Here is a 25,737-nt window from a genome sequence, read left to right as displayed (position 1 = left end):
CGTCTGCATACCAACTCTTTAAATTGTTTCATTCCGGGCGACACGGTCGCGCTTTGAATGGCCGGAAAATAATATACTAGCGGACGCGCGCGCATTTCCGGAAGACAAGCATTGCCTCTGTAATATCAGGGTGTGTTAATTAAAGCACCGATACTAACAAGGTCGCGCACGTCCGTGATTGCGCGCTTTCGGGCCAAACTTTCCGCGTTACTTCCACCGAGACATTAACGAAAAACTCCCCGGGGACACGAAATATCCGGATGGATCAGGCACATAATACTCTCCGGTTGTTGTTTTGCACGGATATTGCGCGCCTGATATATTGTAAATTTCAACGTAAAATTCGTTCGAACGTGACCGCGAATAGTCCGTCGTGCGACAACGATTCGCCATTAATCACTTTGAAGTCTCGTTAATATTAATTTCAAAGAGAAATATATATAGCGGTATTATTATTATTATTATGTATACCTGCGAAAGGGTTCGCGCATAGTAATCCATAAACATGCGGGTTGCGACCAACAAAGGCGCACGAATGGAAACTTTAATGATACGTCAACTTTGAAACAATAAACACGATCGTGCCGCATTATATGCGATTGAGAGCTAAATGTAACCGATAAAGCCGAATCGCATTATTGCAAATTAGCGGATCGACTGATTTCAATTAAAACTTGTGACATCAAACGAATGCGTTAAAAGTCAACATCCCGCGCGGTGTTTATAAACCAACATATGACACTACTGATAATAAATTCGCCGCAATAAAATAATAATGAATAGTGAAATTCTATCGCTCTCTCGTATCGTCAAAACGGCGATATTTCACCATGATAGGAATTAAATCTTCTGCATATTCATTTTCGTATTTTTAGAAAATTTTCAAATAAATTGCTTGCAAATAAATTTTCTCAAAAATAATATCGCTAACTTGTTTTTTTTTTTTTTTTCAGTTTAAAAAATGTATGTTATTTTAATAGATTTATATATATAATCTGTACTAAAGTAAATACTTTAGCTTGCGCTTTCTCCAGTAAAGATAACGTGGCAATTTGGAAGCCCCATTAAGTCGATTAATTAAATTCCAAGGGAAGGATAAACGTCGGATGTTCCAGGGACAGCAGCCGCAAGCCGAGGACGAGAACACCCCGCAGAAGAGGGTCGACAAAATCTTCGACCAGATGGACAAGAACCACGACGACAAGCTCACACTCGAGGAGTTCCGGGAGGGTAGCAAGGCCGACCCCAGGATCGTTCAGGCGTTGTCTCTGGGCGGCGAGTAACCCTGATTTCCATCACGGACGGCACGCAACCCTTCGAAATTGGAAGTCTACACGCCGTGTCGTCATTATCGTAATTATCAGCGCGAGGTGGGCGAACTGCTCGTCCTAATGATATAATCGCCCGATGAGAAACGACCCTGAAAAAAGGCAAGTCCACATTCGCGCGGTTTGGCATGCACGTACAATAGAATAGGTGATAAAGCAAGCGTCTAAGATGTAGAGATTTGCGACTATTATATTTTTGGAGAAATCTCTCGTCAAAGGATTATAATCTATCTCACTTTTTTTCTACTTTTTCTCTCTCTCTCTCTCTCTCTCTCTCTCTCTCTCTATCTCTCTTTCTATCTCGCTCTCGGAGAAGATCGGTTCTCGTTCCCCGTTGGTGAATCGATCCCTCCATCTTCATTAATCTCCGTTAATAATCCGATTTCGGTGCTAATAAATGTGTAGCGTTCAAATAATCGTAGCTTTCAAGGAGACTGGACGTGACAAATTACATTCTTAACTAGAGAGCGTGCAGGACTTCAATATGAACAACTTGTTAGAGTATACGAACGATGAAGATATATAAATCACGAGAAGAGGGCACATTCTCGTCGGGACATTCTCTCGCCTCGGAAAGCAGATTCTTTTGTCGCTTTAGCTATTCCTTCTCTGCACTTTCCTTATTTCGACGACAAAGCAACGTCACGATAAATAGATAACGACTAAAATTCAGAGAAAACAGCTCGACGAGCGCGACGTTCGAATTTCAATGAAGCTCATCGGCGTTATTTCCGGTTATTACAGCGTAATTTTACATTAAGTAAAAAAAAAAAAAAAAATGAAAGAAAAAGCGGAAGGGTAGCAGGAAAATTGCAGCGGGGGGGTAAGCATTCAAATGCAGACACAACTGATCGCGCATTGTGCAGTGTTGCGTAGCAAGTACGAACAAAAATTTCGAAGTCACACAATGAGCACGTACGTGTTCAACAATACCGGCAAAAGAATCGGGAGACGTGCAATTTTTATGTTACAATTTTATTTTTGACGTTATGAATAGCGCAATAAACAAGTACGAAAAAATATTCAATCCGTCTCTATTTCCCTGTGTATTTTTTCTTTTTTTTTTTTTTTTCCAGTACAACACGTAAAAAATATATTAAAGATTAAAATTCTATTAAGTTTTCTCGTCACATTCAACCGTAATAATTCAATCAAAAGTCTAAATATCAATACGCTTGGAGACATTTATATAATGCGATTTTATATAAGATCATTATTTTAGAAGTACTGTCGATTATTCATTTTTAAATGTCAAAAAACGATGTCGGATATTAACGAGCGTTGCGTGCTACTAACAAAATTGCTCCAACACCATTTGATGCCCGGTCGCACCATTTGCGCGTGCAAGTGATTTCTTAACAAAGTGCGGCGCCATCGCGAGAGTATCGACTCGCGTTGCGTAATGCGCGGCATTAGACGGCGTGGCAAAAATTCGGCGGTACTAAAGAGACGGTGACTAAGCAAAGAAAGAAGATGGATAATGGACAATCTACTCTTTCCGATATTAATGAGCGTTTTACGTCACTTACGAGAGACGAAGCGACCGACCGTACAATAATTTACTATGTGTGCAGCGTATCATCAATAGAATCTTTACCGGAATTATAGAATGTGAAATCGAAGAAAAGTGCGGGGAATATAATTAAAGTAAGTAATATGAAAGAATGATATATGCTAGTCTTGAATCAAAACAAGAAGCAAAGTTATGATATTATACGTATTAGTCGTGTATCGTAGAGAATTATTCTCCGATAATGGGATATTTTATTAGAAAGTGTACAAATATACTGTTATAAAGAAAGCGAGACTAATGAAAATAATGGATGAGATTATTAAATATGAGTACCGTGTCGCGATTGTATAACGATCGACCGTCGAATATTAACGAGAAAAATTACATCTACTTTGTAGATCTCTTATATCTACGTGCTTTAATTATATAATCATCGACATTCTCGATGCTCTACTTCCGAATTTCAACGATCTAATTTTCATTCAAGATAGACTCGAGTAGAATAAAACTTGCGATCAATAAAGAGAAGAGTACCTGGCGTCACTTGAAATAGAGACTTTTATCTAGAATAAACTGATTAGAATTACATGAAAAACGATTCGGAACAAGACTGAAAGAGCACGCGGTAATCTATATTTTTTGTATAATGTGATGATCGATTAATCATCATTATAATGTATAAGATTGTGCTCCCATGAAATATTAAAATAAAGCCAAAGCTAGGAAAGCGGAAGGAACAAAAATATCAGATTGAAATAAAGCAAACGTCAAGAGTGATTAAGCTAAATGAGATAAAGATCGAGCTCATGAGACTAATGTCTACGATTACGAGAATACGCGACTGAAAGAAACGAAGGGGAAGTAATTCGCGTCGAAAATTCAACTCGATCGACACGATTGATTGTCTATAATCGCACTCGGTGTACCGAGGAGACAATAAAGCGAGACAACACACAGAGGGAGAGCGAATAGCGATAACGACTTGCATTTAGTTGGTAGAGAATCGCCATGCGACGTGACATTATTGCTACACGGATTTATCGGAATTTCGGATCTCCTATTCTCCGATATTAAGGAAAGCGTCAGATGTTCGTCAGATAAGAGCGCGGGGAAAATCCAACGCGACAGAGCGAGAGCACCAAGGACGATTAAAGGGAGAAGGTAGATAGGTGGAAAAGTAGGTATGGGAGAGAGAAACGTGCCAGACGTTCTCCCGGATCGATCCGTTATAACATCCTGCGTTCCGAGATATAGCCGAATGACTGCTTGGGTCGAAGTTTACGGGCGAGGAAGAAAAAGAAAAATGTCGAAGATAATTGCGCGAGAAGGAAAGAAAGTAATGAAAAGCAGGAAACGGACGCGCGGTTAGCCATGTCGATGACGGTTTTCTTTCTACCATAGATGCCCGGACCGAGCGAAAATAAATTCCACGACAATAAGGAGACCCAGGTGACGTGGTCATAAATCTTGCACGGTTCGTGACCTCTCGGTCAGCCCTTTTAAAAAATAAACCGAACATTTACACGCGAGGGCGGATAAGGGTTGTCGCCGTTGCTAAGGAAATTGGAAAAACATCTCGCGGAAAGAAGGAAAGAGAAAGCAAATATGGCGACGGGGTGGCGTACGAGAGATAACGGCAAGTTAAATAAGGTCCGAGAAAGGAGGATCACCGACGACTTATGAAAAATGCATAAGCACTCGGTCTGCTGCTCGCTATGCAATATGTAGCGCGTTGCTGTCAAAACTGCACGACGATACTATACGCCTGGCTGCACATTCGCGCGCAAAAACGAGGATTTACTTTTTGCCGAGCCCACCGAGGCCTGCGAAGAGTTTCGGTTCTTTTATTCAATGACGCGGTTAAAAAAAATGTCAAGTTTTGCATCGCGCGGAATAATCTGATTGCGAGACGCGGTAATTAAATTTGCGAAAGCAAAAACGAGAAATTCATTCATTTCATATAGGTAACGTAACCGGATGAAACAAATACGAATGTGCAATTATGTTAATGAGAGAGAATTAAAATAAGTTTATCGCGTATATTTCTAATTCTGATCCTACGGTCGCGGGAAATTAATGCATTTTTTGCGTTTAGCAAAAGAAGAAAATGCAAGTTTGTAAAAATGACTAAAGAAAAAGAATTCTTCTTTGAGAAACTAAAATTCATGGTACTATTGAATTTTCAAAGCGGAGGTTCTATCTTTTTCTATCGCTGCACATTCGCTATTCTATGACTGGATGAATGCAAAGCGAGAAGAGATACGAGTCAACTTACACAGGAATGAGTCTGTGACAGAGAGAAATGCCGCATAACCGGCAACAAAAATTCACAAGCCCGGAATATCTCTAGAGATTTAAATGCGACGCTACGAAGCGTACGTTATTGCTCCAAATAACGCGCATTATTCGCGTATACATTTGTAGGGCGATAAAAAAATTTATTTTTGCGCACCTGATACAGCGCGTAAAAATAAGCTCGACTGACATAATAAACCAATATTTGATGTAACAGACAAATATTAAATTTCCGAAATGTATTCGGCAAATTTGCCAAATAAATCATCGCTTCAAATCCGACTGTTATCCCGCGTGATTTAAGAACCTTTATCCATTTTTACACACGAGTAGCAACCGTGTGCGGAACAATACAATGAAATTCCAATGAATCTTGTCGCTTTTTTTCAACATTAAAATGTTAACATGTTAACGCAATGTGTGATGTGTTTTTCGTTCATTTTTAGCACTCTTATTCTTTCATTTTTCATGCATATCTGCATCGAGACCAGTGGTCATCCACGTACAGAAAATTACGAATGTTCGCCTAATATTGATATTGCGATAAAATTATTTCATGCGCAGCAACCCCTTTTTTATTCGACGGAATGAAAAAGCAAATATATCGAAATTCTTTGCCTAACGGATGCACAAAGCTTAATGTCATGCTAATTAAAGTTGCACGAGATATCAAAGCTAGTCTTAAAATATTATTTTGTCTTGTCTCAAATTTTGAGACAAGATCAAGACAAGATATTTAATTAATTATTAAGATAATACCTACCAAGATTTAAATTGTCAAGATTATTTATTCTTAAAAAATATGTATATTTGCAAATTAGATGAAAAAAATCACTATATTATATAATATATGAATTTAAAAAATTATATAATAAATAAAAAGTTTATGTTAAACATTAAATAATTAATAATATAATTAAATATAATTAATTAAATTACGTTAAATATATTAAAACATTTATATATGTACATATATATATATATATATATATATATATATATATATATATATATATCATAATTTAGAAAATTAAACAAATGACATAAATAATTAGTAATACTTATCTCAAATTATATTATAAACTAATAAAGTAAAAAAAAAATATAATTATGCTAAGCATTATTTTAAACAAGTGTACAGTTATCAGAAAAATTATTACTAAAAAATCGAGACAAAAGAATACAAGACGAAATTTTTGCTACAAAAAGATTCAAGACTAAGACAAGATTTAAGTTTTCGAAAACTTTCAATATCAATACAATAATTTTATGAATATTGTTTTGTTTTGAATCTTGTGCAACTCTAATGCTAATTTTTTTGTCATATATGTACATACATACCAAATCGACTACATTTGATATTACGATCGAGTGAATTTTCTTGCACATTTCCATCTTAATTTTTCTTAATTTTTGTAGCTACGCAAAACTTGCGGTCGCGACAACTCGCTATAAATTCGAGGTGCGTATGCTCACGTTTTTACGTCGTTTCACTCTGGCAGTTTACTACTCCTCTTTTTTTCACCCGCCCTTTTCCGTCCTCGCACGTTCTCGTTTAAGTTTTCACGTAGCCAGAATTTCAGTGGCCATTTGCGGATAAGTCTATTTCCGGAATAAAACTTGAACGATGGCCAAAATGTCTCCGGTACTCGAGGCGGCCGAAACTCATTTACCACCATGACGCACATATATTCGACAATGGTTGGAGATTCTTCTTTATTCCATTGCTAATTTCGTTGCCCTCGACTATTAGTTGCAGATTTTTCCGCCTCAAGATTTACGCAGGCGCCTGAAATTTGAACTATTATTTATTCCTTCCTTTATTTTCCACGCGTTTCCATTCGTAAAACTGCCAAGCATTTTTCATCACCTTCTATATCGAACATATTTTTCTTTTCACGCTTGCTTTACTCTCTTTCCTCCGCTTGTTTTATTCGTTTCTTATCGACCAATGGACCTGCAGAATGTATAGAACGAGCAACAATGCGGTTAGCGATTCGCACAGCGATATAAAATCGCAGCGATAATAACAGAGTGGCGGAGGAAATTCCGGAATATATGTTTGCATATTGCAATATCTCAGCACCCAGGGAGCAACGATTAATTATACCCCATGATAAACTCAAAAGCCACTACGCTCTCAACATTGTGTTTGTTCGTAAGTTCAGTGATAATTTCAAAGTTTAAGAATTCATATCCCCACCGATATTTCTCATCCTTTTCAGAATTCTAATGATGATATATCATTACTCTCATTTATATGTGATTTCAAAAGAATCTTAAAACAAACAATACGCTGTGCAAAGCTCGCAAAATTAGCATCGCGGCCGCCGTGCGACCTACTCACACAAGCAAATATTAACCATTCGCTTGTCGAGTCAGATCTGAGGTGACTTAATCCTTCGAGGTTGAAATTAATCAAAAGACGACAAAATATATATCCGAAATTCAAAAGCAACACACGACGCCTACGCGGTCGCAGCAACATCGAATCGATCAGATATCAATCACTCGTTACAGATCGACGTATCTCATTATTTAGCCACGCCAAATATTTACGATTTCGGGTGCTCGCGAGAGTTGGAGAGACACGTGTCCTCGACGAAATGGCGAGGACAGGCATTTTCTCTGCGTGACAGGCATAGCTAAAACGGCTCGATATTGACAAACTTCCCGACTGTATTTTTTCTCCTTCCCTTTATTATTTTTTTTTCCTCTCCCGCGCGTCAGCCTCTCTCCGCGAAGCTCGAGTAGAATCATTGCCGATGAGGACGATATTGGCAAATATCATTCGGCGAAATACGACATTAACATTATTACCTACGATTCGCTTCCGAAAGCGTGTGGACTCACCGTATTCGATTGCGACTATTGGCCGCGATATTCGCTTACGTAATTCGCGGGTCAGGGATTATGACGCATCGCTTTTCGAGAGGAATCTTTTATCATTTCGTGGGATATTCAATTAAGAGTCCTCGATGCGTACGTCAATATCTTGTCTTATATCATTTGAATGAAGCAAGCATTGAAGTGTTATTAAAGGAGAATTACTTGCGCGCGAATGAATTTTTAGCAGTATACCTCTATTAATTTATGATACAATAACGATGAGCGAGTGTAGGTTGAATATAGTGGACGGCATCATCAATAACGTTCTCGATAACATCGACTTGTTGACTTGGAACGTAATCGTAACTAAAGGAGTATTTTTCTCCACGATATCGCCGACGTTAGATTCGCGTCTGTCGCTCGAGGATTTATGTGTCATGTTTGCGTCGATCGAAATTTTACGTAAGTAGATCGCCGCCGCGAAACTTTCCTGTATAAGGATATCACGTTGAAATCCCCGACAAAAGTCGCTCTCCTTTTCGTTCGAGTGGAGTCGAGTTTTGCGTTCTCCCAAAAGTTGAAATCAACGAAGCCGGCACAGATAACCGGATAGTAATCGCAAATTCAGTCGTTGCGTCCAATCGATCCAGAGAGTAGGTATTCGGAGATGTAACCATCTTTCGAAATCGCTCACGTCTGAGCAGAGTGATACTCGGTCCGACGGAGATATCGGCGAGGAGGGTAAAGGCCATTTCAAATCTGCGCTCTCGATACTCGTTCAATTGAGAGAATTGTTGCGCCAACTTTCGCGATGTTACGAACTTTAGGGCGATGTCAGAGTTCCGCTCCAAATCGCGCTCGCATCAAGGATCAAGGAATTCGCCCGGGATTGTCGGGGTCCCCTCGCAACATTTTCCTCCCACGTAAACAAATAAAATGTTATGAAATGCCACGCAATCTCAACGCTACGATATCTATCGTAATTTTTCGCATTTACGTCCTAACCAACCTGTCTATACGCATCGTGACGATAGCAAGTCGTATTGGGAATACGTCCTGCTACTTTCCACCGACGCACGTACATAGTGAAACAGAAAAATTGACAGAGACAATATTTATAAATCCAGAGAAAATAGTTTGTAAAAGCAATAACGGTCGAGAAAAATATTTCACAGCACAGAGAGATGCAGAAAGTGTTATACGTGTAACAAACCTCTCGCTACTGGTGAAACAAAATCGGATAAATGTTGGCAAAACGCCACGCGATGAGACACGCAAGAAAGCGAAACGGAAAGAAGCTTTAAAACTGGCTCAAAGCAGATAATAGTTGATGGAATCGTCTTAATTGTCACGCGCGGACCGGCCTTTAGTCACTCTTAAGCAACAAACAAACAAACAAACAGACAAACAAACTGTTGTTATCCGAGATGTTGACGCGCGCGCGGTTCGCCTCGAAAGCGTGAATTCTCCCAACACGAATATAAATATTGGCAAAGATCAACACGTGTCGTGCACGCGCATCAGACTTCAGAGCTTGTAGTAGCCGCATTTAAATAACGACTATTTCATGACGCGTATTTTACTCCGGCGAGTAAATTTACCCACGTCTCGGTGCGGTGTCGCGGAGATTTATTCGAGAACACGTCATCACAAATGTGAAAAATTTCGTATTATTTTTTGTTTTTCAGCGTCACGTTAATAGACGTCACATAGTTATATTATTGCCAAGAGCTCAGTATTTTTTTCTCTCTCTTTTTTTATTTTTAAATCGAATCCTCACAATTTTGCAAACACGATTTAAGCATTCAAATAAACGCAAATATTGCACATTATTAATGGTAAATGATGGATTCCTGCAACAAAATAAGTGAAAAGTCGAACAAAAATATTTATGAGACTTCTAAAATAACATGTAAATATAATTAAATTATGCAGCAAGAAATGATTTATGGATACAAGCATATTCTTCATCGTTCGTACCCGTAGATTATTATATTCTACGAGAAATTATATTAATATTGTTACCACTACAGTATGTAAAAAGACAGCGTCATAAAAAGTAGTATCTAAGGAAATATATCTTGCAATTTAGAGGGGGTTCAATCTTATCACAATCGCTTGACTTACTTGTGCATTTTCAGTCTCTTACTTTGAAAGTTACTCGCTCGGGGAAATTCTCCGGACGAATCGTTAGCTCGTTATTTTTATGCTTCTACGTTACAAAGGTACTTCAAGGTAAGACTTTAAGCTCGATTTCACATTACTATCACCGTATTATTACATAAGATACTACATTCTTGCTGACGATACTGTACTTCGTAAGACTTTACGATATTCCTGCGATTACAACTTACGTGCATGCTTGCCTCACAGAATCGTGGACGTGGCTTGAAGGGTCATTTTTTTCGTAGACATGTCTCGAGCATGTCCTGTCTCTGACAAGTCGGAGTGAGAAACTTTTCAACGCGGTGAGAATTGCAATTTTTTTTTCTCGCGAGGAAGACAAGTTGCCAAAGCGAAACGTTGATAGCCCGTTTCGTTCGCTCCGACCTGTCCGAAAGAAATAGATGCGACCGCGTTTCAAGTCTGCTTCGAAACGCGGCCTGGATATCACTCGAACTCTAGCAATAATCGTGAAACACTCTGTTAGATCGTGCCGGAGGTTTTTAAGCGCTGTCGAGCGCTAAGTGCTGGTTGCACCAGCATCAGTTAACGTAAACTTAACATTTCCTCTCTGTCTGCGCGCAAGGTTTCTTGTAAATTTTGCAGCAAACTTTCCAGATCATATAAACTCTGATAAACTTGGAGAATATTGAAATTTTGGCACTAAATACACCCCTTGACGTATAATCATGTCTATCAAATTATAAGATTTACTTAAAATAAATTACAATTGCACTTGAGATCAATCAAACACTAAATATATAATTCCTTATTTATTTATTAAGTCATAATTTTTTTATTTCACTTACACGATCGAATCTTATCAATCTCTCCAAATTTATCAAAGAACTCGCATAAATAATACTATAATCAAGCCGGAGATAATGAATTTCTGATCTCGTCAAATTAGTTAAATCAGACTATTGGTGCAACTCACGCAGCCAAAGTTGTAAACGATGCATATATATATATATATATATATATATATATATATATATTCATGCATTGTTTCGGCGAGGGGACGAATCACTCCGATGATGAGACAGGGGTGAAGAAAGCCAACGACCCAGTAAACACAAAGCAAGAGTAATGTAACATCAATGTTATAATTTTCCACTCAACAATATAAATGTTATATACAAAGCATGTTACATTGCAATTACATTGTTGAGTGGGAAATTATAACACTGATGTTACATTATCGTTGCTTTGTATTTACTGGGGGGTGATCTCCCGCAACGATCGCTTCGCCAAGAGAGAGAACCTCCCTCTTCCCGCAAGTTCTTCATTTTTACAAAGTTGCCGCCGCGATCGAAAGTTTTATTTTTCTATCACGCGTTCGATTTTGCTTCGACGCAGCGCATCCGCAGCATCATTGCGTCAAAAGTTGCAAGACGAGCAGGGGGAGAGGGAGCGCCCGTTGTTGCTCGTCTCGATCAGCGGGCGAGTCTCGAATCTTTGCGACTGGGATTTTTATCGCCGGCGTGTTCGCGCATCGATCTCGGCGGCACAAACGGGTGTGTCAGGTGGGAGAAAATTACATCAGCAGAAGTAAACGATGCGCCATAATGAAGAGAGATTTTAGAAGCGTTTTAATGAGAAAAGAAGTAATCCATCAGCTTTAGCGAGCTTAGCTTTTGCAATATCCGCGCCCGCTCCCGCGGTCAGAGGTTGATTTTCTTTTTTTAAACGCTGGATCTGAAACTGTTTTTCTACTCTGGCGCAAAGTTGACCCTGCTGATGAACTCCCTTTACCCCGGGTCAGGATAAGAAAACAAAGAGATATGTGAACGGGAAGACGCGCGCGAACGGCCGGTATGTGTATCGAGTTAAGTTTTTATCTCTTCGAGATAAGAGATTATTAAGTAACAAAAAAAAAAAAAAAAAAAAAAAAAAAGTCGTTTTAAGCAATTTTTACAATTTTCAACGGGAAGCGCATAAGTGTAAGAGCCAAATCTCGCTTAGTGAAATTCCTAGATGCTTTTCGTGTTAAATGAATTCTCGTAGCAACGCTTTGTACGAGCTGAGGGTCTCTCGTAGCTCTCGCGAAAAGAAGGACGAACGGAAAAGGAGAGTAAACGAGCACGAGGAAAAGTGCTGGGAATGGAAGCGGAAGGAAAGGAAATCAAAAAACACTACGTGCCTGCTCCAGGCGATGTTTTCCAATCTCTCTACGTTCATCTCGGCACATCTTTTTCGCGAGACGTTAATAATTAGCAATTAACAAGCTCGAGCGCGTGACAAAAGAAAAGAGGGGGGGGGAGAGGGGGAAAAAGAAAAGCACAGAGTGAAAAATACAATAAAATCGCGATAAAACCCCTGGGGTCATTACGCAACTATCAACGCGAGATAATCATTCCATTTGTATTCGTTAAGCGTGTTTTGCATATTTATTTGAGCGAGAGCCAACGATAGAATAACTGGTTGTATCGTTTGAACAGCTTATTCTTTACGATTTACATAATTATAACTACTGAAACCGACTCAATTCCATTTCGATTGTGCTAATGGCGGTGAAACAAGAGTTCTCAATTGCAAATTTAATTCAGCAAACAGATCTCAATGTCGCATTTATTCGTGCTTGCAACCGTTTATCGCATATAATGTAATCGGCTGAATCCTTGAAACGCGTTATAGTAATTAATTTCAAGCTGCCATTCCGGATAAAGGATTTAATTTCATCATATTATGATGAAAACGAGATATTGGTCATTTCGCAGCTGGCTTTCCTGAGGATAACTATATATCGCAATCAAGCACGGCATCCGGATTTAATTTGCGACAAAGGTTTTGACGCTACTTGTGGGTTAGAGGCACCCTATCGCGGAGAAAAGACACGTTTCTGAGGACAAAGCCGACGATCCGTCGCAAATTCGTTGAACTACCGTCCACGGAATTGCGCCTCTTTAACTCTGAGATTTGAAATTTTTATCGCAATCTCACGCGCTCAAGAATACGATCCGTACTTTCAATACCGTATCGCGGAAACAAATGGAACGTTTATGGTGATTAGATTTGTTCGATTCAACGCAGACGGTTAGACTCCCCTGTGTGTAAGAGTTTCCGAGACTTACCATTCTGTATATCTCCGGCCTTCATTTGCTTTGGTATTTTTTTAATGGTTAAGAAAGATAAATCTGTTGCAGTTTTACGTGCCTCGAGAACATTTGTGAAGATTAACCTTCTGTAACCCATTTGCCGATTGTTATTGAGCCACTCTGACTATATTGCCTCTCCGAAAAGTATTTGATATCTCGAAGGTACATGTGAATCACAATATATCTATCATGATGGTTGTAAAAATAGCTCTAGGAAGTACCATGAGTTATAGAAGGTTGATGTAAGAACATTTATTCGATTATGTAAAATACCTCAGAACTATCATTACTTCTTTCATTTAACGAATTCTTTGAACATTCTCAAGTCAATCTGTTTTTAAAATTAATAATAATTATTTTAACAAGCAATTACGTGAACTTTTAAATTAATACCCAAAAGTCCAAATCATCGTCAAATTCTCTAATTGCCTAATTAATTCTAATAATTTCAATACTTATTTTAATAGAATTTTGCGACATTTTATGGCCACAAAATATTCAATATTAATAATTAAAAAGTTATAAAAATAAAAATGTGTTATATAATCACATATCTTCTCTAAAAATACATAAATTCTTTATTTTATAACGAAAAAATATTTAACATTAATAATTAAAAAGTTATAAAAATAAAAACATGCTATACAATAACATATCTTCTTTTAAAAATACATAAATTATATAGCGACGAGAAAGAAATCGTCGATGAAAGAAGTAGCAGTTCTCTGTGTATTTAAGTTTCAATCTTGATTAACTGACCAAATTAAATACACTATTCTATTGTAAAAATGCAAAATGTAAATACGACGATCAATGTTGTAAATTATTTATATATGTTTTCTTTGATAATCACATCCGAGAACAAGAGCTCTAGAAGGCGATAAACGTAACGGAATTGCAATGGAATTGAACAGAGATAGATATTGGAATAAAAGCGCGTTAATTTTTTCTGACATTTCTCTTCACGATTACCTTCTCTCTCTTTCTCTCTCTCTCTCTCTCTCTCTCTCTCTCTCTCACTCGTTTTACGCACCGGTGATTTCGAAAAGAAGACTTTTCGATGCTAATGTTAAATCAAGAAAAAAAGTATATTCTACTATAGTAAAATTATTATTCTTAAGCACTGCGAAGTACGAGAAGGCTACCCTAATGTGTATCGTTATACTTATACCGCTACTTGTACCGCTACTATTATCGCTAGTATGTACTCTTACGCTAACTACATTGTTACTACATTTGCAGAAACGTGCGAAACATTTCCGTCTAAAAGCATAATATACACGAGAGGCACACTCATATAAAAAACATACACACACACACGTACATACGCACACAGAAGGAGGAGGACAAACAGTGACACTTAATAAACGTCAACATCATTGTTTTACGAACTTTCTGTGATAATTATTAACAATCACTAAATACGAAGAGAAACACTAAGTACGGAAGTGAAGAAAATGGAGAAGGTGCGAGATGGCGGAAAGTCTAACGAGAGGGATGGAAAAGGCATGTTGAAACGATAGGGGAGAGTACGATGTTGAGAGATGGGACAAAATGGCGTCTTGTTAGGTGATAAAAAAACTATTGTTCCGTAGTTTGTTGTACGTGAACGATGATCCGTTAAAATGATTGCAATTGCTCCGATTCTACGATGGATACGATAAAATGGAGAAAAAAAAAAGAAGCAAAGCAGCAGAGAGAGAGCGAACGCAACAAATAACGCGACCTCGAGACGTTGCTCGGTTATCACAAAAATCTACGCGCATTGTTATTTTGTATAGTCCCATGCGTTTTTTCTAAATGACGAGACATCGTGACATACGATATAATGGTGATTAATAAAAATAACTTCAAGCACACCAGCCGTCTTTTCGTCTCTTTCGAAACCTGTTCTCTGCCGTTCTCTTTCAGCAAAATTACTTGGCTTCTTAAACATGCAGTCCACGAGCTTCATTCTGCTGGTAAGAAAATAAAGTCTTCTTACATACATTTCTTTTTAGATCTTTCATTTTAGATCTGTATAAGTATTCCTATTCTTTATTTTCTTATTTTTTTAATGTTGAATAAAGAGCTTTTAAGTCGGGCATACACAAAAAGTATTATGTAGTATTTAGAGCGCCAGAATTTAAAAAGAATTTTTCTTTAAAAAAGAAATCTTTAAGATAATTCAAGAAACTTCATTCGCAAGACTATCACAAGCAAATTTTAAACAGCATCTGAGCGATTGAGAAATGCATTCCGCGCGCAACGTTGATGGCCATATTTATGCAACATTATAAAATGAGTTACGGCCTCTCTCGTGAAAATATGTATGTTTCCGTAAAGAAAAAAAACAAAAAAAAAAAAAAAAAAAAATGTTTCCCTCGAAAATATATTTATGTTCAATATAGGTAAAGAGAAATATCCCGCGCGCTCGAACGAGACATCGAATTATCGGATATTCCCGTGAAATAACGCGAGTGTATGTAACGGAAAGAAAAAAGGAAAAAAAAAATAATAATAATGCTGCCATTGATTGCGGATGACAGCATCCCGGTAAATGCGCTCTTGCAATATCGCGTTCGCGGATTCGACTCGGCTTACCGCCTGAACCGTCGCAAGTGCCAGATGCAGCTCGTGCAGCTCATCCGCCCGTCGAACGTCCTCGTTCAGTGCCCGTATTCTGAATCGTATCTCCTGAATAGCCATCTCAGCGATTTTCACTTTCAGCCGCTTCTCCTCGGTCTGCAACATATAATCGTTGTCCCGTGTAGTCGCTGAAATCTTACTCTATTCAAGATTCAACGAATCGCCTACTTCCAGTCGATGCAGCATCAATCGATAATCCAGCTCGTCCCGCAGCTCCGATCGCAGCAAATCGTTCGTATCACGGTCCCATAATCCCACATTCGGGACACGCGATCCGGCGGTGTCGTTCGCGGTTTCATCCGAGTCGTTGTTTTGTTGATTCCTCGGCAGCGACGCCGCGGTATTCTCGTGAATTTTCGATTCCTCGCAACTACCTCTGCAGCATCCCGTCGAATCCCGAATATCCCGGGTATGAGAAGCGACCTCGGCAAAATCTTCCATCGGCAAATCTTCCCTGCTGGTCGCAGGAATGCCTCTCGCCTCTGATTCCGAGCATGAGACTTCACTTTGCCACTTTGCGAATTTCGACGGTAGAACGGTAGATTCTTTCTTCGCTGACTCCAATTTCCGCCGCGTTTCAACTGCATTATCTCTGTTACTAATTACTCCATCGTGATTATCAGTCTGTCGGGGTTGCAGCAGGAAGCAGCGTCCTTTTGCCGAGACTGCAACGGCCGAGAAAATGGAATGATCGTCGGTCTTGCGTTTCTTGTTCGGCGATGCAGCTGTTGGTTGAACAGAAAGATTAAATTTTTTGTCGCGGCGATAACACGTCAGCGATTTGTCTGCAATTTCAACTTTTTTGCGACCATTTTATTCGCGTATTCAGTGAAAATGCATTTATTAAAGCAGAAACAGGGGAAAAAGCAAAAGAAACAACTCTCGATTCCTTTCTTTCCAATAAAATATAATCCCATCAAAATGTAATTGCATTGCATCTAACAAAACTATAATATTAAAAAAAATATTATAATGATATTATTATAGAAACAAAAGAGAAAATAAAGAAAGTAATACGTAATGCGAAATGATAATTATTAATAATTATTGGTCGTTTATTACATTAGATTTCTGCAAAATGTACAATTGGCGAAGAAAATCGAAAATTGTAAAAATTAAATTGAATCAAATTAAATTCTATTACTTGAATTGACGGAAACACTGCTTTGAAAAGAAGATCTATCTAGCGCTACGTCGCTCTCACATTTTCTTTTTGACTGCTGATTCCGACTGAAAAGCTCGTGAGTTCTTTCGGGGCAAATCACCGATACGGTTACACTATTGTCCGTGGCATCAGTATTAGATACTATCACGTCGGTGCCTATTGGTTTTTCCGACTTATGGTCTATTACATTCAATGACTTTGATTCGTCATAAACCTTACTTGAAAATCTTTTTTTCTGCAACATCTCCGAGCTAGATTGATTCTTTCCAAATGAATCTAAATCTAAAAAATAGAATTATACACCGGTATAATATTCATTAATAAAAGTCGATATATTTCTTTTCAGTACTTATTCACACACACACACATATATATAATCTTTTTTATACCTTATAAAATTTGTGGAAAAAAAAATCTACGTTTTTTTGAACAGAACAATTATATAATAATATAACTCTTAAATTTTATAGAAATGTCATAGACAAGTGAATGATGTATCGAAGAAAGTATATGTTGGATCAGATAAACGTTATAAAACGGCGATTGGCTACTTGTAAAGGTTCCTTTTACGCGGTTGATGGCCATACGAAGGTTTAAAAGGTTCGCGAAGAAAGTCACGATATTCTTTGCTACACTCGACGATAAACGAGTAGAATAATAAAAAGGATAAAGAACTCCGGCGCATTATTGAGTCTTGATAAAAGCAGACCGCGGTAACGGTCGGAACGATCGAACGTACTTAAAGAGGAAGCTTATCGATTCACGAGAACTTGACAGTTTTAAAGAAGCACGAAATATTCTTTAAAGTGACGACGACGATAAGCGAGTTGAGCCGTAATAAGGATAAGGAAGGTAATAAAACTTAGGGCGTCTTAGAAACGGCCAAGTACTTCCGTAGAAGTAGCTTATCGTCGCGACACACGCTAAGAGATGGAAAGTTAAAGATATTTTTCGAAATGTCCTTCAAATGACGACGCTAATATTAGAGCGAAAAATAAGACAGATAAAAAAAATCATTATTCTTTTTTTATATCATCACAAATAATCGTGTAACACCCTAATCAAAATAAAATCTTTTCTGTGTATCAAGTATACGATATATAGTAAGTTTCACTTTTCATGTAATTCAGTAATTTCACCGCGTAATTTTGTTTTAAATCATACTATATTCCCTGATATCTATCTTCGGCGGTTCTACTCTACGAAAGTGAATAATTATAACCCGAAAAAGATTGCTAGACAGATTAAATGATCCAAGTATTGCCGCGGGGAACTTTAAAAACGAAGACATTCCTTTAAAGAGGCGCGATAAGCGAAAAACATACCGGTTGGCAGGATCGTCGTGGCACTTAATTTCCGGAAGAATGTTCCATTATCCCCATATATCTGACGCTGACGACATCCTGACTCGGTGACGTTCCGCGGTGACGTATCGAGACGAAGAGAAACGCAAGGAGTGGCTGATTCCTCGGTAATCTTCGTCATTTCGTGATTATCGCGATTTTCCGCAAGCTCCGACTCCTGCATCGTCTCTTTCGCAATTGCGCTCGAGTGTTTTCTCACGCCCTGTATAAGTTTACACGAGTCGATTTTACATGACCGAGAGAACTTGCGGTAAGATAATAACGCGTTAAAGATACGATAAGAGGAATGTAAAGAGGAATTTGGCAAATATTCAAACACTTTTGGCACGGACGTGCCAAATCGTAAATTCGGCAAAGATATAGCTTGCAAGAAGCGAAAACGATCGTCGAACCAGAGTCATCATTCTTGCATAACGGATCTAATGGACCGTTCAATACCGCACAAATTATTGTATGTGTACAACTTATTATCTTACACGAGTTACTTTCTCTCTCTCTCTCTCTCTCTCTCTCTCGTCCGCTTCCAAACTCTCGCGAGAAATGGAAAAGTCGAAAGGAAGAAAGGAAGAAAGCACCAATAAGACAGAAGATAGACAGCCGAAGGCCGAAGGAGGCGAGCCCGAGGCTCGAGGCCCGAGGCCCGAGGCCCGAGGCCCGAGAGGAGCGAGAAAAAGACGAGCGTGATTTTGAGCAAGGCGAATTTCAGGTCACCTATCGGACGCTAATTTCATGCGAGCGCCCGTACATGTGCTCTCCTGCCGTGGTACTTGTAGTTCTGCCAGTACTTCTTGAGCTGCGCCGATGTCTTGCCGGTGAAACCCGCGAGATGAAAATCCCGCTCGATCGCGCGCCAGATCTCCCGGCGGTCAAACACCGACGCGTTCGTGTCGTCCAGCAACGGCGCATACTGGTTCATTATGTTGAGCAGATGCAACCGTTCGTCCTTGCTAAACTGGTTCCTCCTGCGACCGCTGTCCTCCTCCTCTTCCTCCTTCGGGAAACGGCGTGGCAGCATCCCTTGAGAGAGATCCGGGCGATCCCGTTTTCACTTTCGCACTTTTCCGCGAGGACTTTTCGCCGGGACTTTCCGCGAGTCACGCGCGTGTCGATTTTTATCCCGGCTTTTGTTTCGACATGCAAAACGTGCTATCGCGATGGGCAGATTTTTTTCCCTCGCAATCGCGTACTCGTTATGCCACGTATGGACAGGCATTTGAAAACGCTTGACCCGCGGCGACGGTGATAGAAATGAGAAGAGATGTGTCGTCGCGGCTCGATTTTTATTGAACATCCGTACAGCTTAACTGTCTTGCGTAATCCCTCCTCGAGACTGTATTTTTACGTATGCCCTCGAATGAAATAAGTAGCAATAATATATTGTAATGATTGTGTACGGTGCCGATTCTGTACGCGGATTATCCATCTCTTCTTCGCTCCTTCACCATACTTATTCGCTACTCCGATATTACAGGAGCGTATTGCTGCTATTGTAATTGTATGCCCACGAGACACTTAACTTTCTATCATCCTTACACATCTCCCGCGCGATGGCTACGTCGACATATATCGTTGTTTGCGTAATGTTTGCTATCCTCCGTTTCCTCAAGAGATCTCCGGCGCGACTGTTGCGGCCGAGTAGGAGTTTAACGCAATTTGCAGCGGTTCGGGAAGTAATTTCAAAAAGAAGGAAAAAAAAATTCGGTAGACTTTATTTGCACGAGAGAGAAAGAGAGAGAGAGAGAGAGAGAGAGAGAGAGAGAGAGAGAGAAAGAGAAACCAAACGGATACGTGAAACAAATGCCACGAGTGTCACTTGAAACGAAAACGTGGTAATCCTTCAAAGTCCTGGCAAGGAAGATGTATAACGAATCGATCGTCGAAATTTCTCTCGCAATTTTGTACAATTTATTATTTTAGTTTATCTTTTTTTTCTTTAATCTTAATTTTTCTCACACGCCACGACCGTAACATCCATAACCTTAGGATCGTTCGGCGTTTTAAAAGAGCGTCGCGCGAGAAAGTGACAGCGCTCTTTGTGCGCGACCGTAGTAAGGTCGTAAAATGCGTGCGCGCGCGCCCGCAAACGTCATGGCGAGCGTCCAACAATATCCGCTGATTAATTACACATTTTCTCCGCGGTCCACCGCCGGTCGGCGACTTTGCATAATCCTGGCCAACGACAGGTGGTAACCCAGAAAGCGAATCGATAGACGGATCGTTCACGCTTCAGGAACTTCAAAGAAGCAAATTCGTCTTTAGCGGCTCATTCTTTTCTACGTGAATTTCGCTCGTAAAACACGGCGTCTGGTCTTTGTGTAGGCCGTATTGCAAAGACCGGAATAATTGACGGAGACGCGAACAATCGCGCGGACGAGAGGGCCATATTGGATATCAGTAGGTATGTTGCGAAAATCACAATCGAACGACATCGATGTGGACGAGATTGGTGCCCCGGCGAGAAAGTGAGCGATACGTTATAAGCTCTTGGCGAGTAAACGGCAGTTATTGCACGAGAGAGTTTGTGCGTACCTATAGCGCAAAATGACGCGGATAAAGCGAGCGTTGCGAAATTGCGCGCTTGAACGTCTCGCGACCGGCAAACACGGCCGGCATCGATTTTCGGAGGCGATAAGAACTGCGTATATGTTATATATGTATGTATGTATGTATGTATGTACAGGCGTCGCATGAATTTTACGACTCCCCTCGGATTCCTTGATACGCGTAGTTTCGATCTCGTAATCCCGTTACCATTTAAAATCTCCGGATCTTTCTCGTAAATCTTTCCGTTTCCGCATTCGCACGATGGAAATTAAAAGATCTAAGGCCGGAGCAAACGCAGTTTTTCAAACGCTATAGGAAAAGCAATATTTTTAAACGTTATAGAAATTTTTCAATTGAAATTGAAGTAATAAATCAACTTTGCTTTTCTCGCGTCACGTGTTTGGAAAAACGATTCACTGGACAACAATAATGCATTTTTTGAATAGTATAAAATTACATGATTTTTTAACGTCATCGCGAGTAAAGTTAATAAATTTCTAAAGAATAAAAAGTCTTGTAGGAATGACATTTACCATAATATAAGTAACGCGGAGCTCTCTCATCAAAATCTCTCGATCGTTTATATGAAAATATTATTAGCAAGTTGACATATAACGTTAATCCTATTATTATCGATGAAAGAAACCATAAGTGATAAATACTTGAGTTAACTGATTAACCTCGCGAGTTAACCTCGCGAAATATACTGGATAAAATTAAAATGGCTATCGTCGCAGAAAAGCGACGAAGTCGTTTTTCCTCACGACACGAATTAATTTGCGAATTATCGTTTATCGCGATTACGAGGTAGTCAGCGAAATTTGATCCTTATCTAAGAGACAAGCGCGCCAGCTGGGACCAGTAATTTCGGATGGAAAGCGCAATCGTGTTACGATGTGTACAAAAGAGAGGAAACCACGCGCTTCGTTTACGGAAATATCGTAAAATGAATAACGAAATAGATTTCATTAATAACCCGTACGCGTACGAATATTTGCATTGTAAATATTGCGACTGGCAAACTAACCGACCAACGGAATTAACGCAGCGCGATGACCCTCTCGGTATACGTGCCTATATAATATTCACTTATAATTATAGTACACAAACGTGCAAAATATACACAATCTTAAATCAATACAGAGTTTAAGATATAAAGCTTCTTCTCTCTTCATTTTTCTTTGTAAATTAAAAACACCCACATTTACAAGTATTCCTCCGCGCGCTCTACCAAATTCACGTGTCGGATGTCAGAAAATTGAGCCGGAAGCTATATCGGATATTAAGTGCTTGTTAGAACTTGATGATTATCTCGAAACTTATCCGAGATGCCGCCGCAATTGATAGCCCTAGTGTAGAGACACCGATAATTAATAATCTCGTGCTGCGAAATGGAGGCGCGCAAGCATCCAATTTTGCCGCTGGCGTGTCGCTCGCGATGGCGACTGTATGCTCACAGGAGGGAAACACTACTAGAATTATGATGCCAAGTGATTGATGACATGTAGTTATCATATACAAAGCCGATATGACGCTACGTGATCGTCGCGCGTTTCGACATGTACACCGGGACATAAGGCACACGGAGATCCAACCGGATTGTGTAAACGTCTCTGTACCGGTGTAATGGTCAGCCTAATGTTTTTATCTCACAATTAATTCCGTGCGTATCTTACCGTGAGAAACGTGCGTGCATCGCGCACGACCAAGATTAGCACGACACAAAATTTAGATTATATCTCTTTTTAACAATCTGGTTCGGTCACATTTTTCCTCGGCTTCATTAGTGAACATTTTCTGTGTAACAATTTTGTAATAAATGCTGTAATAAAAATATAATAAATAAATATCTTTGTGTCACATTGATATTATTGACGTGTCTTTTCATCGCGGCGCTAAATATTACAGCTCTCTGTTTATTATTATCTCGTAGTAAATAATAGTAAAACTCATATGTATATCACAATATAATCACGCATATGTTTATATTTCTCTCTCTCTCTCTCTCTCTCATTTTTTATAATATATATATATATATATATATATATATATTTATTTATTTTAAATTATGCACATCTTTCAACATAATTTTATTTTTATATTTTTCCCCCTGTATTTTTCTTAGCATATGTAATACGTGTATGTCTTTGCTTTATTAGCTGTCTTTAAGATATACGTTTAAGCCATAATAATGCGCGAGCCATGAACATCTTTTTCTCCGCGGATCCGCGCGCGAAGTGCGTGCCTGGAGGTAATTGGTGCCAGAGCACATGATGGTTGTATTATTTGACGCGTGACGTAATACTTGAAAGAGAATTACGGTAACGAGGAATAATTGTATAGGTACGGGTAATGCTTCGATTACACGATAACGGATATTATTATTGTATTCTTAAACGTGCGGTGGCGAGAAGCGCCATCGATGGAAATATAATATTTTGCTTGAATAAAGTATTATTATTATACTCTTCCAAGGAATCATGTATGATATTAATTTCACCCCGTAATTTCCAAAGCGAGAAGAGCACGGCCTTGCGCGCGCGAAAGGTTGAAACAACAGGAGACGGATGAAACTCGCGGAGCGTGAATCGCGTGTGTACGTATGAGTAATCCTAAATTATCTCGTTAAATTTATTGAGCGCACCGTTGAAACGGGACGACTGGATTTGCGGCTCGCCATGTGCGAATTATTCCGGAAAATGATTCTACAGACGCGCGCCAATAAGACAGAGAACATTCTCCCTTTATTCCGTCCGTTTCCTGACGATGTTGCGGTTGCTTAACCGATAATCACAACACACACACACACACACACCGCAGACCACGAGAGAAAATTCTAACCACGCCGTAAAACTTTTTCCTGAACCCGACGTAACGGAGAGTAACGCGACTTAATAACGCGCGCGCAAAACGGACGTGTCGATATGGAGCGTGTTATTATGTATATGAGCGAACAGCTGGTCTGGCGTGTTATGTGTTATACTACCGTTGCACTTTGTTGCATTTCATGAAATTGCACGCAACAAAGAATGCACACGACAAAGACCGGTAAAATGAATGCATCCTTCGAAGTATTCTTGCGAAATGCGTGGAGGCGTTTGACACTTAATGACGTTTGACACAGCGCCAGGTGCATCGATGCATTCGCATCGCATTTGTCACCCTTGCGAGCGTGCGATTAAGCTACCTACTGTATCGAGATACAATGAATATTTGACACGTTGAACATAATGCCGATGGACTGTTGAATTTTTCGCAACGCCAAGAAAGCATTTCTTTTTCGAATCAAAGTTTCTTGCAAAATTTAATCGACAGTCTCGACGTGGTTATTTTATCAGACAATCGGACAACCGGACAATCGACATGCCCATAAATATATTTTCGTCTGAATTGTTCCTATATCCACTTTCTCTTTTATAAAGTCCCCGTTCTCTTGGTTAAAGGTCGTCATAAAACTTTAGATTTTGTCACGAGTCTAGTTTTCATCATTCCATATTTGGTCGAACGTGATTCACATAAGGTCCATCTTGTAATCTTAGTTACTAAGATTCAATCTTTAATTATCTATCTACAGCTCTTGATATTTATACTTTTTCTAGAAAAAGACAGAGCAAAATACCACAGAAAGGAATGCTACATTTCTCCTGTCCATTTAATTAATTTTAAATTTATAGCAATAAAATATATGTATATTTTAATTGAAAAACATAATAACAGAAAATTAAATTTGGGCTAATTAAATGATGCTAAATCATCTGAAATTCTAACGCGTTTTTTTTTTTTTTTTTTTTGATAAGCACCAATGAAACCGAACGATATTCATTGTATCGAACGCATAAGGAACATAATTCTCCTTTATTACCTCATTAATTCAACTAATATAAGTGCCATGTGATTACCATAGAATACCAAAGAACATGTTTCAAGACACAGTTGCATAAGAATAATCATACAATCCATCTGTTATGTGAATTATAAACGAATTTAGGAATTAGGTCGTACAAAAAAAATTCATTTATTTATTTAGCATAAGATACCTCGAGTGTTAAAATACTCGCGTGAAAATATAAATTTTCCACCGATCGCCAAATTAGGAGCGTACTTTATACCCGGAAAAGATCGCGGTATCATCTCTCCTTGTAAGGGGTAACGAATCTCGGTGAACGTAGGAGTTCATATATTATCGTCATTATTCCCGAATGTGTGATTAAGAAAGCCACTCTCTGATGCGCGAATCTCAGGAAGCGATGGCGCACATAAATCATTTAACAGGTGTTCACATTGATTTGCATTTATTGCGTGGAGCACTCAATCAAACCCTTGTGGAAGATGTAGGACAATGTATATGATATTATTTTTACACAAAAGAGTATTTCTGATTTTTTGTCGACGACCCAAATTATATTTATGTCGTAGTCAGAATTTTAGTATTTTTATCTTTATACATATGAACTGAGAGTTTTAGTGAAATATCGAAATAATGCGAAATCTTGAAATAGTGAAATATTGCGTAATATATAGAAGACTATAGAACTTTATATATTTACTTCTGTATTTATTTTATATAGTTTTATAATATTAATTAACAAATATTGCGTGACATACACAAAATATTGTAAGACACAATATTTCCATTACGTCGAATATTTTATTTAATTATCTGCATAACTTTTAAAATATCTATTTATCGCTGAACATTAATTTCCTCGTCATTATCATAAAATCAAAATATTTTTAATAATAGCATAAAGAGGTAATTAATTTTACGGCAGGACTAATGACTAAAATGCATAGGTTGTAAACTTGGGTG

General features: G+C 38.8%; 2 protein-coding genes across 5 annotated transcripts in view; one reads left to right on the top strand and one right to left on the bottom strand.

The window, feature by feature from the left end:
* Positions 1 to 5,965, top strand: part of LOC140663871 (frequenin-2) — a 39,047-nt gene extending 33,082 nt beyond the window's left edge. For all 3 annotated transcript variants that reach the window (XM_072888400.1, XM_072888397.1, XM_072888398.1), the window contains one exon: positions 1,116 to 5,965. In XM_072888400.1, coding sequence (XP_072744501.1) covers positions 1,116 to 1,283 — 168 coding nt within the window. In that variant the 3' untranslated portion in view covers positions 1,284 to 5,965. The remainder of the gene's footprint in view (positions 1 to 1,115) is intronic.
* A 3,797-nt stretch (positions 5,966 to 9,762) lies between these two features.
* On the bottom strand, positions 9,763 to 25,666 carry LOC140663867 (uncharacterized). Of its 2 annotated transcripts, none has more exons than XM_072888391.1 (5): positions 23,769 to 25,666; positions 18,345 to 18,585; positions 16,999 to 17,301; positions 16,023 to 16,579; positions 9,763 to 15,950 (listed from the first exon to the last, which is right to left on the bottom strand). In XM_072888391.1, the coding sequence occupies exons 2-5, from the start codon at positions 18,544 to 18,546 to the stop codon at positions 15,657 to 15,659; spliced, it is 1,356 nt and encodes a 451-aa protein (XP_072744492.1). In that variant the 5' UTR covers positions 18,547 to 18,585; positions 23,769 to 25,666; the 3' UTR covers positions 9,763 to 15,656. The 2 variants fall into 2 exon arrangements, with proteins under 2 accessions (XP_072744492.1, XP_072744493.1); XM_072888392.1 differs by lacking the exon at positions 23,769 to 25,666 and adding an exon at positions 19,129 to 22,886.
* Positions 25,667 to 25,737: the final 71 nt, after the last annotated feature.

The sequence above is a fragment of the Anoplolepis gracilipes genome, chromosome 3 (assembly GCF_047496725.1).
Source record: "Anoplolepis gracilipes chromosome 3, ASM4749672v1, whole genome shotgun sequence".
Lineage (NCBI taxonomy): Eukaryota > Metazoa > Arthropoda > Insecta > Hymenoptera > Formicidae > Anoplolepis > Anoplolepis gracilipes.
This window is presented reverse-complemented; position numbering and strand designations above follow the sequence as displayed.